The sequence below is a fragment of the Rattus rattus genome, chromosome 7 (genome assembly GCF_011064425.1).
Source record: "Rattus rattus isolate New Zealand chromosome 7, Rrattus_CSIRO_v1, whole genome shotgun sequence".
Lineage (NCBI taxonomy): Eukaryota > Metazoa > Chordata > Mammalia > Rodentia > Muridae > Rattus > Rattus rattus.
Genome location: NC_046160.1, coordinates 65,223,826 through 65,239,749, shown reverse-complemented (window position 1 = coordinate 65,239,749; position 15,924 = coordinate 65,223,826). Strand labels below are relative to the sequence as shown.

Genomic DNA, 15,924 nt, shown 5'->3' with positions numbered 1-15,924 from the left:
TGAAGTTAAAACCTGGTGGGCTTTTTTTCTTTTCTCTTTTCAGTTATAGGTATCAAACCCAGCCAGACAGGTCGTGCTCTATGGCTAGGTACATTCCTGTCTTCTCTCTCTTAGACTGGTTCTCTCACAGAACTTGCTCTTGCTCTTCACATTTTAAAGAACACACATCATCATGTCCTAAACTAACAAAGCCTCTTGTTTTCCTATTAAATACGTGTTTTACTTATTCTGTTGCTGTGAAGAGACACCATGACCAAGGTTACTTATAAACCAAAGCATTTAATTGGCTTGCTTACAGTTTTAGAGGGTTCATCCAGGGTCATTATGGTGGGAAACGTGGCAGCAGGTCGGCAGGCATGCCACTGTAGCGATAGCTGAGAGCTTACATCTTAGCCACAAGGCAGTAGGCAGAGAGAAGGGGGCGGGGGGACAGACTGAGACGTGGCAATCCCACCCCCACTGACACACCTTCTCCAGCAAAGCCATACCTCCCAGTTCTTCCTAAACAGTCCAAATGGGAACCAGACATTTGAATGTATGGGCCTAGAGTCTGTTCTCATTCAAAACACTATAATAAGTTTATGCTAAACATTTCTCTTTCTTTTTTTTCTCTTGAAACAAGTAGTTTTTGTTTGCTTGGTACCTGCAGAAATCAGAAGAGGGCATCAAATTCTTGAATTGGCATTAGTAGTAGTTGTGAACCACCATGTGGATGCTAGGAGCTGAACCTTAGTCCTCTGTCAGAATAAGTGTTCTTAATTCAAGAGAGCTCCTTAATTACATTGAGGAGAAAATGCCATGTGTATATGGCATATTAAACAATCAATAAGAGACTCGTCATGTGACTATAAGACCCAAGAATGGACTCATGGGGCTCACGGGTAGCAATGTATCAAGGGTTATGTTTAGAAACTCTGTTGGAGCCAATGTCTTTGTGTAAGTTCTGTCACTGGCCAGCTGTGTCATCCCTCCAGTTCCATAAAATAGGAAATCTTACTGATACGTCACTGACTCTGGATATGGTTTTTCTTTTTAAATTGTTTTAGATAAATGAGTGCTTTGCCTACATGCATGTCTGTGTACCATGTGTGTGGAAAGCCTGCAGAGTCCACAAGAGGACATTTGGACTAGAGTCTGAGGTTTCTGCTGAATAAGCTCACCCTTTCTAGTTCCTGCTGAACTCTGGCTGGCTGATTCAACTCAGCTGTTCTGGCCCAAACTTTTCTAAGATGACTGACTCAATCTGACTTTTCTCAGCTTCTCACTGAATTGCCCGCCTGGCCTCAAAATAACTCTGACAGTCTGTTCTAATCTTGTGACTCCTTCTCATTCTCTGGCTTGTTCTGTTTTCACCTGTGTCTAGCTTATTTCTGCAGCCTGTCTCTGTACAAACTGCCTCTGAATGAATGGCCACAGACTCCACTGCAGTGCACTGCCGTTCTGCCCACTGACTCGGCCTGACTGACTAGAACTCAGAGATCCTCATGCTTCTGAGTGCTGGGATGAAAGCCATGTACTACCATGCCTGGTCCTAAGTTTTTCTTTAACTGACACTTGCTCTATACCAGGTGGCCTTGAATTCAGAGATCTCCTTGCCTCTGTCTCCTATGATTAAAGGCATGTATTCTAGCCAGATTACAGAGACCTAGAAGGTCTTTGGATGTGATCCCTTTCCAGAGCAGCCATGTTGTTGGATTAAATTCTACAGGTGCTGAATTAACTGTAATGTTTAATTTCTCCTTTATGATAATCATGTAAAGTAGGTGTTATTTAACTACTACTCTGCTTCTAATGTAGGCTTAGAAAGACTGTTGTTTTCTGCTTTAACCCAGTTGTTAAAGTTTCAAAGAGGTGCCTGCTTATATAACCCATGAGCTGTGGCTGCTGAGGTGGTTTAGTGGGGAAGTTGCTTATGGTCAAGCCCGATGATCTGAGTTTGATCCATTGGACCCACACGGAGGAAGGAGAGAACTGATTCCCATAAAATGTCTTCTGACCTTCAACTCCTGAGCTGCGGCATGTGTGCACCTAAATGCATACAGAAACACAGACACACATTCAAACACACACGATGGCATGTGTATACCTGCATGCACACACACACAAAATATGGCACATGTGCACCTGTATGCACACACACAGAGACAAGCGACATTGTAGCATTTTTATGTCTACATGCACTCACACAGGCACTGGTGCTCGTACATACACACACACACACACACACACACACACACACACACACACACACAAACACACATTATGTCATGTGTATATCTTCTTGCATTACACTATGGCAGTGTGCACGTACATGCACATATACACACATAGACACACATGCACTCATGCCTGATTTTGAAATAAAGAGAAACATTAAATGTTATGTGTGCTGGCTTTATTAGGTTTAATGAACGGGGAATATTTAACTGTTTGGAGGAGATTATGATTTCAAATTAGTGCTGTTGCTTGGAATTCTGGCTTGGAATTGCCCAGTGATGAAATTTGTGTGTGAGTATTTTAGAGGAAACAAAATAATGTGAAAATACTCCTACTAATGTTTACATATAATATTGAAAATAATGCTAACATTTTGTTTAGTAATTTTAATTGTAATATGATTTCTTTCACTGTAGATGTCCACCTCGTACTTTCCTACCAGCTCTCTGCAAAATTTTTCTTGATGAAAGTGCTCCAGACAATGTCTTAGAGGTGACAGCTCGTGCCATAACGTACTACCTGGATGTGTCTGCAGAGTGCACCCGAAGGATTGTAGGGGTGGATGGGGCTATAAAAGCACTCTGTAATCGCTTGGTGGTGGTTGAACTCAACAACAGAACCAGCAGAGACTTAGCTGAACAGTGTGTAAAGGTGAGCACTACTTACGTTATATATAGAATAAAAAGTACGTTTTAGCGAAAAAGTAAAATTCTGTCACCTTTTTTCTTTGAGAATGGTTGAGAACGGTGGAAGTAACAGCCATTGTGGTTTCAAAGTTCCCTTAAGGATTGGGAAGTGAAATCTCTGGATGCCAGCTGTAGGTAGAGATATGCGTCCTGCTTTGCTTTGGTGATTTTCAGTTCTGGTAGTCACTAGCACTTGAGAGAAGTTATTCATGCTTTTACCCAGAGTTATTGTATATAAAAATAGTAACAAAGGGGCTGGAGAGATGGCTCAGGGGTTAAGAGCACTGATTGCTCTTCTAGAGGTCCTGAGTTCAAATCCCAGCAACCACATGGTGGCTCAGAACCATCTATAAAGAGATCTGATGCCCTCTTCTGGTGTGTCTGAAGAGAGCGACAGTGTACTTATATATAATAAATAAATAAATCTTTCAAAAAAAAAATAGTAACAAAGTTCACCATGGCAAATAATACTAGTACCCAGTACAGTACAGGCATTTTTCTGAGCACTTTAAGCCATCATGTAGTTCTGTGAATTACCAGTAATATCATAGCTATTTTACAGATGCAAAAAATCAGTACACTGAGCACATAGTGACAGCAAAGATTTGACGATTAGGAAGTCTGGTTTTAGGACCTGTAGACTTAGCTATTTCATTACCATCTCATGAGTAAACTGTTTTAGGGATCACAGAGATGGTTCAGCAATTATGAGAGCTTGCTGTTCTTGCAAGGAACCAGAATTTGGTTTTCAGCATCCACATTGGATATCTTACAGCTACCTGTAACTCCAACTCTAGGAGGATCTAATTTTTCTAGTCATGGGCAACTGCATTTGTGTGAGCATGTGTAAACATAAACACATAAACACATGCGCTCTCTCTCTCTCTCTCTCTCTCTCTCTCTCAGAATAACTGTAAATTTTGTGCAGCTTTAAAACGATCAGTACCAAGCAAGTAGTTTATTAGGAATATTTAGTGAACATTTTTAGGTTGTTTTGTAGTTTTGAGTCAGGGTCTTGCTGTGTAGCGCAGACTGGCCTTGAATTCATTAACTGAGTTACATCACAGTTCCCCGTTGGGGGTTTTTGAGACAAGGTTTTACTATGTAGGCTGGTTGGCATTGAACTCAAACATTCTTTTGCCTGTTGTTTCCAAGTATTGAGAATGTAGGTGTGTGCCCACTGTACCCAACTAAAAATTTCTTTTCCCCATTTTTGTTCATGAACTTTGAACATTACAGGCCCGTGCTCTGCCAGTTGAGTTACAGTGCCAGCCTGTTTATAAAGTTTAAACCTATAGTTGAAAGGATGATACAGTTAACATCTGATGTTCACTCAGATTTGCCAGTTAACAGTTTTTCTCTTTTCCTTCACTTCCTTCTCCCCCCTAGCCTTCTCCCTGAACTCTTGAAAATTAGTTGTGTTCATCACAACTCACATATAAACATTTTAACACATAAATCCTAAGAATGACAACATTCTGTCAAACTACAATGTCACTATTGTAAGTCTGTAATGTATAGTTTGCAGTTGGTAGACTCTGGTTTCCAAACATGTTTTTTTGTTGACTGAAATAAATACTCAGGATTAAATCTTACATTTGATACTGTTCTTTTTTATTTCTTTCTTTTTTTTTTTTTCGGAGCTGGGGACCGAACCCAGGGCCTTGCGCTCGCTAGGCAAGCGCTCTACCACTTTTTTTTATTTCTTTCCCTAGACACTGCCCTTTCTACAGAATCCAGGCCATTTATGTTTTATGATGCTCTGTGTTACAGGTCTGGTTGTGATGGATTTCAGTTTTTTTGATTGTCTGTTTTGAAACAGGGTCTCACTGTGTTAGCCCCAGCTGGTCTCACAATCACAGAGAACTCCCTGCCTCTAATTTGTTCTGAAAACTTTATTTGCAAGATGCTATGTATGCTGCTGCTTTTGTTGCATAATTCATATTTTGTAGCATTGGAAGGTATATATTATAATCTATTATCGGTAGTTTGCTACTTCAAAACAACCGCCAACAATCCAAAACTACTCCAAAACAAAACAAAAAACCAAAGACTCTTGTTTATTACTTCCAGTTCAGCTATCTTTCTGGAGTAGCCAGCTCCTAGACAGTAGCACTTCTTAAGTGCACTTGAGTTCTAAGGTGTACTTCTTAAGCCTACTGAGATCAGGTATGTGTTTGTTGAACTCTCCTGAAAACAGCAGGAAGTGGTCACCAGGGGCATCACTTATTTAGAGCTCTAAGCTTGGATCTTGGTGAGGTTTGGTACATTGACTTATTTTATTCTTTTGTCTTTTCCCCATGTAGCTTAGGTTAGCATTGTACTCACTTGTAGCTAAGGATGGTTTTGGGTTCCTAATCCTCCTGCTCTCAAGTGCTGGCATGACAGACTTGCATCACCCTACCTGGCTTATATCAGTTACTTTTCATTGATTATAATGATTTCATTGATTTATAATGCATTCCATATATTGAGCTAAATAAAAATTGGGTTAATATAAAATTTAATTTCACATTTTTACTGTTTGAATGTAGTTAGTTATTGAATTTGGAGCATTTGTTATGTTTTCTCTGATTTTGACAGGTTCAATTTAATGTTGCTGTCCTCTATTTTGTGTCACTGTTGTAGGTGCTGGAACTGATATGCACTCGTGAGTCAGGAGCAGTCTTTGAGGCTGGTGGTTTGAATTGTGTTCTCACCTTCATTCGTGACAGCGGACACCTAGTTCATAAAGATACATTACACTCTGCGATGGCGGTGGTATCGAGACTCTGTGGTAAAATGGAACCTCAGGATTCTTCTCTAGAAATTTGTGTAGAGTCTCTATCTAGTTTATTGAAACATGAAGATCATCAGGTAAGTAAATTGCTATTGTATACATTTAGCTTTTAGAAAGGACTTTATAAATGTTTGCTCTTAGAATGTTATATTTAGATACATTATAATTTGAACTTTTCATTTGATTTACTTATCTAATATTTCTACACCATAAGCCTTTGGGAGGGCAATGAAATGTGTTATAAGGCATGCATGCACGCTGGTGCAGGCCTTTAATCCTAAGCACTCAAAGCAGAGACAAACAGATTTCTGTGAGTTCAAGGCTGGCCTAATCTACATGCTAATCTCCCAGGCCAGACAGGGTTTCAGAATGAGGCCCTGTTTTGAAAAGACAAAACATTTAATTATAAAAGTAATATATTTTAATTTTAAATGTTAAGAGAATGCTATTTTTATAGCTGTACTTGTATTCAGTCACATTTTGTTAATTTAGTGCAATATTTACTGAAAACAATAGGCTAGATCTTACCGAAGTAAAATAGCCTAGTATTTATATAATAGTATTTGTAAGCTTTTGTGAATTACCATATGTTAGAAAATAAAACTAATTTTCATGCCTTTTAAATTTTGATATTATATCACCTTATATTCATAGATTATCTTGGCAAATTGTATATAATGTTAAATTTTCTGAGTGTTTACTGTTTATATCCTTTATATGCCCTACCTCTAAGTAGACACAGTAGGTTGGTTATAGGTAGTATTTTTACACCGTTTAACAAGTGAGGAAACAGGCCTTTGACAGGCATGTAGCTTTCTCAGATTATGGAGTTAACAGAATATGGAGCTGCGGTTCAAATCCCCATAGGGCATGTACTGTATCACTTTGCTCTAGTGCCTTTCATTGGTGTCTGTATTAGATGACTTGATGCTCTTTGGAGGGAAGTTTATTTACATTGTCCTACACCATTAGGTTTCAGACGGAGCTCTGAGGTGTTTTGCATCACTAGCCGACCGATTTACTCGTCGAGGAGTGGACCCAGCTCCATTGGCCAAGCACGGCTTAACTGAGGAGCTGTTATCTCGAATGGCAGCTGCTGGTGGCACTGTATCAGGACCGTCTTCAGCATGCAAACCGGGTCGCAGTACCACAGGAGCCCCCTCTGCAGCTGCAGATTCCAAATTGAGTAACCAGGTGTCAACAATTGTAAGTCTTCTCTCCACACTTTGCAGAGGCTCTCCACTAGTAACACACGTAAGGACTTTTTTTTATCTTTTGTTTTTTGATCTTTTAGAAAAAGTGTTTTTGTATAATGGCAAATATATTAGGTGTTTTTCTCCCATTCTGTTTTTAGGATCTTCTGAGGTCAGAGCTTCCAGATTCAATTGAAAGTGCATTACAGGGTGATGAAAGATGTGTGCTTGATACCATGCGTCTGGTTGACCTCCTCTTGGTGCTGTTATTTGAAGGACGAAAGGCTTTGCCTAAGTCTAGTGCTGGATCTACAGGCAGAATCCCAGGACTACGGAGACTGGATAGTTCTGGGGAACGTTCCCATCGGCAGCTTATTGACTGTATTCGAAGTAAAGATACTGATGCTCTCATAGATGCAATTGACACAGGAGGTCAGAAATCTTTCTGTTACATGTAAAAATCATAGCCAGGTTGTGCATACCTTTTGTCCCAGAGGCAGGCAGATCTCTGTGAGTTCAAGGACAGCCTGGTCTATAAACTAAGTTCTAAGACAGTCAGGGTTACACAGAGAAACCCTGTCTAAAAAAAAACCAAAAAAACAAAAAACAAAAACAAAAAAACAAACCCAAAAGCAAAAAAATTAACCAAAATAAGTCAACAAATGAAAAAACACAATGAGGTAAGGAAGTATAGTATTTCTAGTAGATGCCGTTTAGGCAAGCTTGCTGTTAACCAGTGGATATTCCTCTCCTTGCATGGATGGTTGCATAATTATCAGCCTGATGCACAGTAATGCTTGAGTCCAGGTTTGCTGACAGAAGGCCAAAGGAAAGTTCCTGGCCAGTTCTTTCTCTCCTCTCTGTCTGTCTGTCTGTCTGCCCACCTGCCAGTCTGTCTGTCTGTAATCTGTCTATTTAAATTTTTATTTTATGTGTGTTGGTGTTTGCCTGCATGTCTGTATGTGCACTCCGTTTGTTCCCCTAGAGGTCAGAAGTTGAATCCCCTAGAACTGGACTTCTAGGTGGCTGTGAGCCACTATGTAGGTGCTGGGAATTGATTGCTTTTTGGCAAGCACAGCAAGTACTCTTAACTTAATGCTGTCTCTCTAGCACCTGTTATGGAACTTTAAGACAGATTTTAAGTACTAGGGTTAAGAAAAGGGTACCCAGGAAAGAATGTAAGGCACTGGTGAAGGTAGATAAGAGCTTTTCAAAGGAGAGAAATAGTTTTTTTGCATTGTTATTTCACATTTATTTTAGTGTTTAAAACAATGTAATGCATCAATGATTTGATCCCCTCTTCATTCCCCCAGTTCTCAACACGTTTACTTTGTGATCTGGCTAGCCTTGGGCTTGAGAATGTAGAGTAGACTGGAATAAACTTCTAGTGATTCTCTCACCTCTGCCTAACGGTGGCTGGGGTTATAGGTGTGTGCTACCATGCCTGGACTGATGTAAAGTTTTATAACACTTTTTCTTAGATGGCCTTAGTTTTGCTGATTATTGACCTCAATATGTAAAATACCTTATTTCTGTACTTAATAAAATATTCATAGCAATCTTAAAATTGTTTAAACTTTAGAAAAGTTGAGTGTTATTGGCCTAAAAGTAAAAGTTTTTTTTTTTTTTTTTGTTCTTTTAACTTTCAGCCTTTGAAGTAAATTTTATGGATGATGTGGGTCAGACTCTATTAAATTGGGCCTCTGCGTTTGGAACTCAGGAAATGGTAAGCTAATAAAAGGTGCTGTTTTAATTAAAGTGTTGAATTGTTGATCAAGTGACTTTGTGATTCTTTATCATATTACAGGTAGAATTTCTGTGTGAGAGGGGCGCTGACGTTAATAGAGGCCAAAGGTCCTCATCGTTACACTATGCTGCATGTTTTGGAAGACCTCAAGTAGCAAAGGTAAAATCCAGATTTAAAAAGAATTATTATCTTTAGTCACTTATTGTGTGTGTGTATTTGTGCGTGTGTCTGTTTGCATGTGTATGCCATGGCATGCACGGTCAGATAACAACTTGCAGGAGTCAGTTCTCTACTCACCGTCTTAGTCTCAGGGATTGAACTCAGGTCACTGGGTTTGGTGGCAAGCACCTTCACCCCTTGAGCTATCTTAACAGCCCCGGGCTATTAAAGTACAACTACATGGTCAGAAATTAGAATGGTAAAAAATTTCACTCTGATAAGTGTACACTTCCATGCTGCCTACATCTGTTCCTCCCATTTCCACTATAACTGGTTTTAATTAGTTTTTAAAAAATAGATTCAGTGTTTCTTAAGGAAAAATATCTTCCACTTTTGACATTCCTCTCTATACTTTGAGAAATTGAAATTCATAAGCTGGAGGTATGGCTCAGCAGTTAGAGCACTGACTCCTTTTCTGGAGGAGCCAGGTTCAATTCCTAATACCCATGCTGCTCACAACATCTGTCACCGTGATACCAGGGCATCTGATAGCTCTTAGAGCATCCCACACACACATGATACACACATACACATACAGACAGGACACCCAATGTGTAAAGTAGTAATAGAAGATTAAAAACCTTAAAGGTTAAGTCAGAATGTTCCTGTTAGATGTGTGATGTGGGACTTGAGTTTGTTTATTTGGGATGATTTGGCAGAATAAGGTTAATCTACTCTTAAGTCAGGTGCAACTGGATTCAAATTTCAGCCCATGTTCAAAAAAATGACTGAGTTTGTCTTGATGTCTTGTCTGTGCAGTGGTTGCATTACTGCCAGAATTGGGAGAACTAGAAAAAATACAATGCATGTGGATCCCTGCGGGGCCAGCACATCTCAGGGGCTGGACTGGTAGCCTTGGTTACTGTCTTGCCATCTTAGACCATGGTACAGTTTGATAATGATCTTTCTAACTGGAGAAAGGCAGTCTCTTCACACTCAGAGGCTAGCAATTTGAACGGGCTGGTTTTTAGAGCGAAACCTTTGATGGTACTTAAGTAATAGTCCATAAACAAAGTTGGTCTTTATTTTAGAGAGAATTCTCTCCCTGCCCTCCCATTCTGGGGATCATACCTAGCGTAGAACATTTGGGGTCTACTCTGTTTCAGCTGTTTTTAAATTGTATCAGTTCCATCATTATAAAAATATTTGAGCCATTATGATTCAGTAGACTCACCGTGAGGTTATAAAACGTTTAATAGGAAAAAGGAAAGAGACGAAAGAGACAAGTGTCGATGCATTTTTGGTCAAAGGATTACTAAGTGATGCTGTATAGAACATGCTGAGGCCGACTGCCTGTCATAGCCAACAGCATGTTTTAAAGTAAAAACTGGCTGGAGTTTGAAGAAATGAAAGAGTCAGATTTGAGTATATCTTAATTTAGGGATGGTAAATCACCAAGTGCAGTTATGTATAATTCTGTGAGATATGAACATCTGCTTTTAAGGTACTAGGTCCAGGGTGAGGCTTGTAATCGTATCTGCCTTTTTGATTCTGAGAAGCCTTTTTAAAGATTTTTTTTTAAATTTATCTTTTTCCTTTTAGTTTTGAGGTGTCTGTGTTTGTGTGCTTCAGTGTTTGCATGTGTACCACTTGTGTTCAGGAGCTGTGTAGGTCAGAAGAAGGAATAGGATACCCTGCAACTAGAATTACAGATGGTTGTGAGCCACTAGGTGATTGTGGGAATCTCACCCAGGTCCTCTGAGAGCAGTAAGTGCTCTTAACTGCTCAGCCATCTTTCCAGCTGGTAGAAATCTTTAAATTGTAGAGTTATAAGAAATGTTGTATTTAAATTAAATACTTTTCTTTATAAGACTCTGTTACGGCATGGTGCAAATCCGGATCTCAGAGATGAAGATGGGAAAACACCATTGGATAAAGCTCGAGAAAGAGGCCACAGTGAAGTAGTAGCAATTCTCCAGTCGCCAGGTGAGCCGTGTGCTCTGTCCTTTCAGGACGTCTCCACAGACATCCTGACATTGCATGAGTTATCTCTCTTACATCTATAGTGTGTGCGTGTGTGCATGTGTGTTTATGAGAGAGAGAGAGAGAGAGAGAGAGAGAGAGAGAGAGAGAGAGAGAGAGAGAGAGAGAGAGAGCGAAAGACGACGCACGCTAATGGAGAAATCTTCAACACCTTACTTTTAGAATATGTGTGGGTCTGTGCATATGAATGCTAACAGGCCAGAAACCAGATCCCTGGAGTTGAAGGTCCAGGCAGTGGTGAGCTGCCTGCTGTGGGTCTGGGAACAGTAACCATGTCTTCTGGAAGAGAAATGCTTTTAAACGCTGCATCTTCTCTCTGTCCCGTTTTCTGTGTTTTTGAGACTGGATGTATAAATCTAGAATGAAAAAAAAAATGTAAATTTAAGGGGTTGTCATATAACAGATAATTAGAAATTGTGTCAATAAAATGATTTGAATATTTAAGTTTTCAGAGTGGGTAGGGCTTTTTTGTTGTGCTTAAAATTGGACTTGGTTCTCTAGGTAATTTAATTGGAAGTGAATGTTTAATAACATTTTTTTCCCTTGAAGGAAACTGTTATTTCAAAAAGCATTCTTTAAAATAATATTTTGTAGGTGATTGGATGTGTCCAGTTAATAAAGGGGATGATAAAAAAAAGAAAGATACAAACAAAGATGAAGAAGAGTGTAATGAGCCCAAAGGAGATCCGGAAATGGCACCAGTATACTTGAAGAGGCTGTTGCCTGTGTTTGCACAAACATTTCAGCACACTATGTTGCCTTCAATAAGGTAGCTCTTCGTACCACACTTAAATGATGCTGACATATGATTACACTCCACTTTCCACAAGGATCTGGGATTTGTTTTAATGTCTGAAAAAGCTTACTATAAATTAGGTTGGAAGTGGGAACACCATCTTTTCTTCTGCTTTACTTTCTTTTATATTTTGAAATGGGCTCTTACTATGTAGCCCTGACTGACCTGAAGCTCACTGTGTAGACCAGGCTCACTTTGACTTCACAGAGATCTGTCTGCCTGTCTCTTACCTCCAAGAACTGGCCTTAAAAGCTGTGTACCACCACACCTGGCTTCTGGTTTAAGAGAAAATGTTTGAAGGTTAATACTCTTGACCGCTAGTGTCTCCAAATAACCATGTGTCATGTCTGTGCTTAGGTCAGGGTTGTATCACCCATAACCATCACTGACAGTTCCCTGCAGTTCCCTCAGTAATCTTCCATTGTGTACATGCACCACATTTTCACTATCACTCACCAGTTGATGGACATCTGCGCTGCTTCCATTTCTTGGTTACCATAAATAGAACAGCAATCCAGCAAATCACTCGAGAGTATGACACAGAGTTCTTGGGACTGCCCAGGTATCGTACAGGTGGATCATATGATAGCTCCATTTCTAGCTTTTTGAGGAATCACCACACTGATATCCACAGCGGTTATACGAAGTTTCATTCCTACCAACACTGAATAATTGTTTCCCTTTTCACATATCCACATAAACATTTGTTTTTCTATCTTTTGAGAACAATCCCATGCTCCAACTTTTAATCGAGTTAATTCTTCATGTTTCTTTCCTTTGTGTATTCTAGATACTAACCCTGTCAGATATATACCTAGCCAAGCACTGACTGGCTTATCAGTAAAATGGTGTTGTCCTTCGATGTGCAGAATTTTTTAGCTTCATGGTGTCCCAGGCTAGCCTCAGATTTGCAATCCTCGTGTTAACTGTATACTAAGCTTTGGGTATGAGCCAACACGCACGGCTTTCTGGCCTTTTAGAGTCAGTGTGCAGGTGTGGAGGCTGTGCTCACATGCATTCAGTCTGTATAGAAGGGTTTAAGTGGATAAGTCTCTTTGTGTATTAAAGGAAAGAGATCTGTTTTCCCCAAATGATGCTATTTTTAATGTAATAGGAAAATACGTTTAGGAGAATGTAACTTATAAAGCAGTGTTAATTAGGAAGTTTGTAAGTATAATGTTTATATGCATGTATAAAAATAGACTGATAGAGATAAGTGAATTTAGATGGATTTGTTATCTCTGTTTTCTCAGACATCCTATGTAAAACAGATAACCAACGTACTTCATGTGGGTTTTTTTTTTTTTTTTTTTTTTTTTTTTTTTTTGGGGTATGGTTTAAAGAGTTGTTATGTTTCAAATATGAGACAGAAAAATTTCCTGCCTCATAATGGGTCCAATGTGTGTGTGTGTGTGTGTGTGTGTGTGTGTGTGTGTGTGTGTGAGAGAGAGAGAGAGAGAGAGAGAGAGAGAGAGAGAGAGAGACACACAGAGCTAGAGAGAGAGAGAGAGAGACACAGAGCTAGAGAGCCAGAGGCCTATTCTTATACTGTTCTTAATTACATAAATCATTATCTAAAATTACTATAATCAGTAATTCTTCAAAACTGTAACCATCTTTGATTAATCCCAATAAAATTGTCTGACCTTTGTCTACTCACCTTTTTTTTTTGTAATTAAGTTTGTAATAATTTAGATTTCATTATGGAAAATGGAATGTTAATTCAACTAGACAGAATTAGAATGACCAGGGATTAACTCTGTTAATGCACTTGTTCCTAGTGCTTCAAAAATTAGAGAGAGAGAGAGAGAGAGAGAGAGAGAGAGAGAGAGAGAGAGAGAAAGAAATGCTGTGAATGTCTGCACTCTGGAGGCAGAGGCAGGTGGATCTCTGACTTCGAGACCAGCGTGTTCTATAGATAGAGTTTCAGGGCAGCCAGGACTACGTAGAGAAACCCTGTCTTGAAAAACCAAAAAAGAAACCAACCAAAACAAACAAACAAACAAACAAACAAAGCAAGGGGTGGTGGTAGTCACGGTGCAGGGAGAGGCAACAAGGGAGCCACTCTGGGGGTCAGGAGCATAATGCCACTCCAGCCATCTGTGGTCACCTCAAGGGTAACAATACTATAGCTTGGTGCCTAGAGTATTGTTAGGTCCTCAGGATAGAATTGTTAAATGCATTGCAATGAGCCGTACAGTAATTTTTTTTTGTAATTTCATGTATTTTACAAGAACATGCCACTTATAAAGTGGAAATTGATTGTGTGGCTCTGGTGCCTATTGTGTTCCCAGTGACAGCAATGAGGGACAGGTGTCAACAAAGTATTTGTAATTTGTATCTTTCTTTATTTGAGAAATAGCTAAAGCGAGTGTGGAGTTTTCAAATTGCTAAAGAGCAAAAGTAATTAAAAAATTATTTGATTAGAGCTTTGTATTTTGAGAGGAAATTGTTACAATTTATACCAGTTCTCTTTGCTTTACCCCTTTTCTAAAATTAACATGCTGTTTCAGTACCCAGGCTGGTTAATGATATATAAAGTAGCATTTGACAAGATTATTAAGGACAATTAGTTTTTATTAACAATGTATTAATAGAAAATAAGCCAACTGAAAAGTAAACACAAACCATTGTCACAGCATGGAGTTAAGTTTTTGGTGTTCTCAAGTATATCCATTTTATTAGTACTTACAAAATTGTTGGAAAAAAGTTTTCACTAATGCATAGCTGATTATCTAATTTGTGCTTTTCTGTTCCATAAAATTCTTTTTTCCCTTCTTAAGGAAAGCCAGTCTTGCTTTAATTCGAAAAATGATTCACTTTTGCTCTGAAGCACTGTTAAAAGAAGTCTGTGATTCTGACGTTGGTCACAATTTGCCCACAGCACTAGTGGAAATCACTGCGACTGTCCTTGACCAAGAGGTTCGTTTCTCACCTTCCTTTGGAGTCGTCAGCAACGACACACTGCGCTGCTCAGATGGCAGCTCCCTGCGCAGGGCGCCGGTCCCTTGACTTCCTTGCTCTCATGTGCTCCTCTTTTTCCTCCCCAGGATGATGATGATGGCCACTTACTAGCTTTGCAGATCATAAGGGACTTAGTAGATAAAGGTGGTGATATTTTTTTGGATCAGCTCGCCAGACTTGGTGTAATTAGCAAAGTGTCAGCTTTGGCAGGTCCTTCTTCTGATGATGAGAATGAAGAGGAATCAAAACCAGAAAAGGTGAATGGTCCTAATTGTTATATTGAGAACAGGGCTTGTTTTAAAGAAATGTATTTTTAAGTTAGGATGGTTTTTGACAAAATAATTGCAATATAAAGTAGCACTACATATGTATCTTTTTGGTAAATTTTTCTTTAAAAGTTTTGCTATAATTTTAAATGTAGAACAAGGTTCCAAATGTAGTTAAAGAATGTAAAAATTCTTGTCATATCCAGTAGTTGCTAACATTTTGTCCCATTTGCTTTATCATTTTATAGGTACTTACGTGTGTGTTAATTTTTTTGGAGACAAGATCTCATATAGCCTCCAATTCTCTTTTGTTGAGGGTGAACCTGAACTGTGTACTGAAGTTACAGGCACAAACCACCACAACCAGCCTGTGTATGCACATTTCAAAAATGCTAGTGAGCAAACTATACACAGCATAGAACTCTATCAACACTGCCCAGCCCATTGCCTAGTAGTAGGAATGACGTGTGGAGTGGGATCCCCAGCACTGCTACAAATCATTATCTACAACTAATATTTAATAGAAAGACTGTTCAAAGTTTGCTCTTGTCCGTATAGCAGTGTCTGTTGCCCCCACTGTGTTTCTGACCTGGAATTCAGGCATGCACACTGATGACAAAACGACGTCAGGGCCTTGGTTAGGATTGATAGATTCTTGAGTGAAAGACATGTAGATGAGGGTGAGGGTGCAGAACTTGGGCTTAGCATGTATAAGGCCCTGGCTGAGTTCAGTCCACAGCACCCCAAAGGAAGGCAAGAGAAAAAAGAAAGGCACCTCAGGGATTAGATATGGTACTTTTTATGATTACAAACTAGAATTAATGCACTTCAAATTCTCTGTCAACTATAATCCATATTTTGCAATTTAAAAAAATGTTAATACTGTATTTTTACAGTAACTTTCTACTAAATGTTAGGAATAAATTTCACTGGCCGTTGATAGAGATGAAGAAATTGTGCTTTATTTTATCTTGGATAGTTGTATAAGCTAAGTAATGAGGAGGAGCTGCGTTTAAGAACTCAAGGTGGTGTTAGCGCCGACAGATGCTTGGCTGCTGACCTGCGTCCTCAGCC

The 15,924-nt window shown here is 39.2% G+C and overlaps 1 protein-coding gene across 1 annotated transcript in view; it reads left to right on the top strand.

Annotated features, from left to right (window-relative positions):
* The window catches only part of Hectd1 (HECT domain E3 ubiquitin protein ligase 1), an 88,436-nt gene that overhangs the window by 23,473 nt on the left and 49,039 nt on the right, over positions 1 to 15,924 (top strand). The window contains exons 3-12 of the mRNA XM_032907719.1: positions 2,634 to 2,868; positions 5,532 to 5,759; positions 6,655 to 6,936; positions 7,037 to 7,307; positions 8,525 to 8,601; positions 8,683 to 8,781; positions 10,653 to 10,767; positions 11,419 to 11,593; positions 14,404 to 14,542; positions 14,671 to 14,841. Coding sequence (XP_032763610.1) covers positions 2,634 to 2,868; positions 5,532 to 5,759; positions 6,655 to 6,936; positions 7,037 to 7,307; positions 8,525 to 8,601; positions 8,683 to 8,781; positions 10,653 to 10,767; positions 11,419 to 11,593; positions 14,404 to 14,542; positions 14,671 to 14,841 — 1,792 coding nt within the window. The remainder of the gene's footprint in view (positions 1 to 2,633; positions 2,869 to 5,531; positions 5,760 to 6,654; positions 6,937 to 7,036; positions 7,308 to 8,524; positions 8,602 to 8,682; positions 8,782 to 10,652; positions 10,768 to 11,418; positions 11,594 to 14,403; positions 14,543 to 14,670; positions 14,842 to 15,924) is intronic.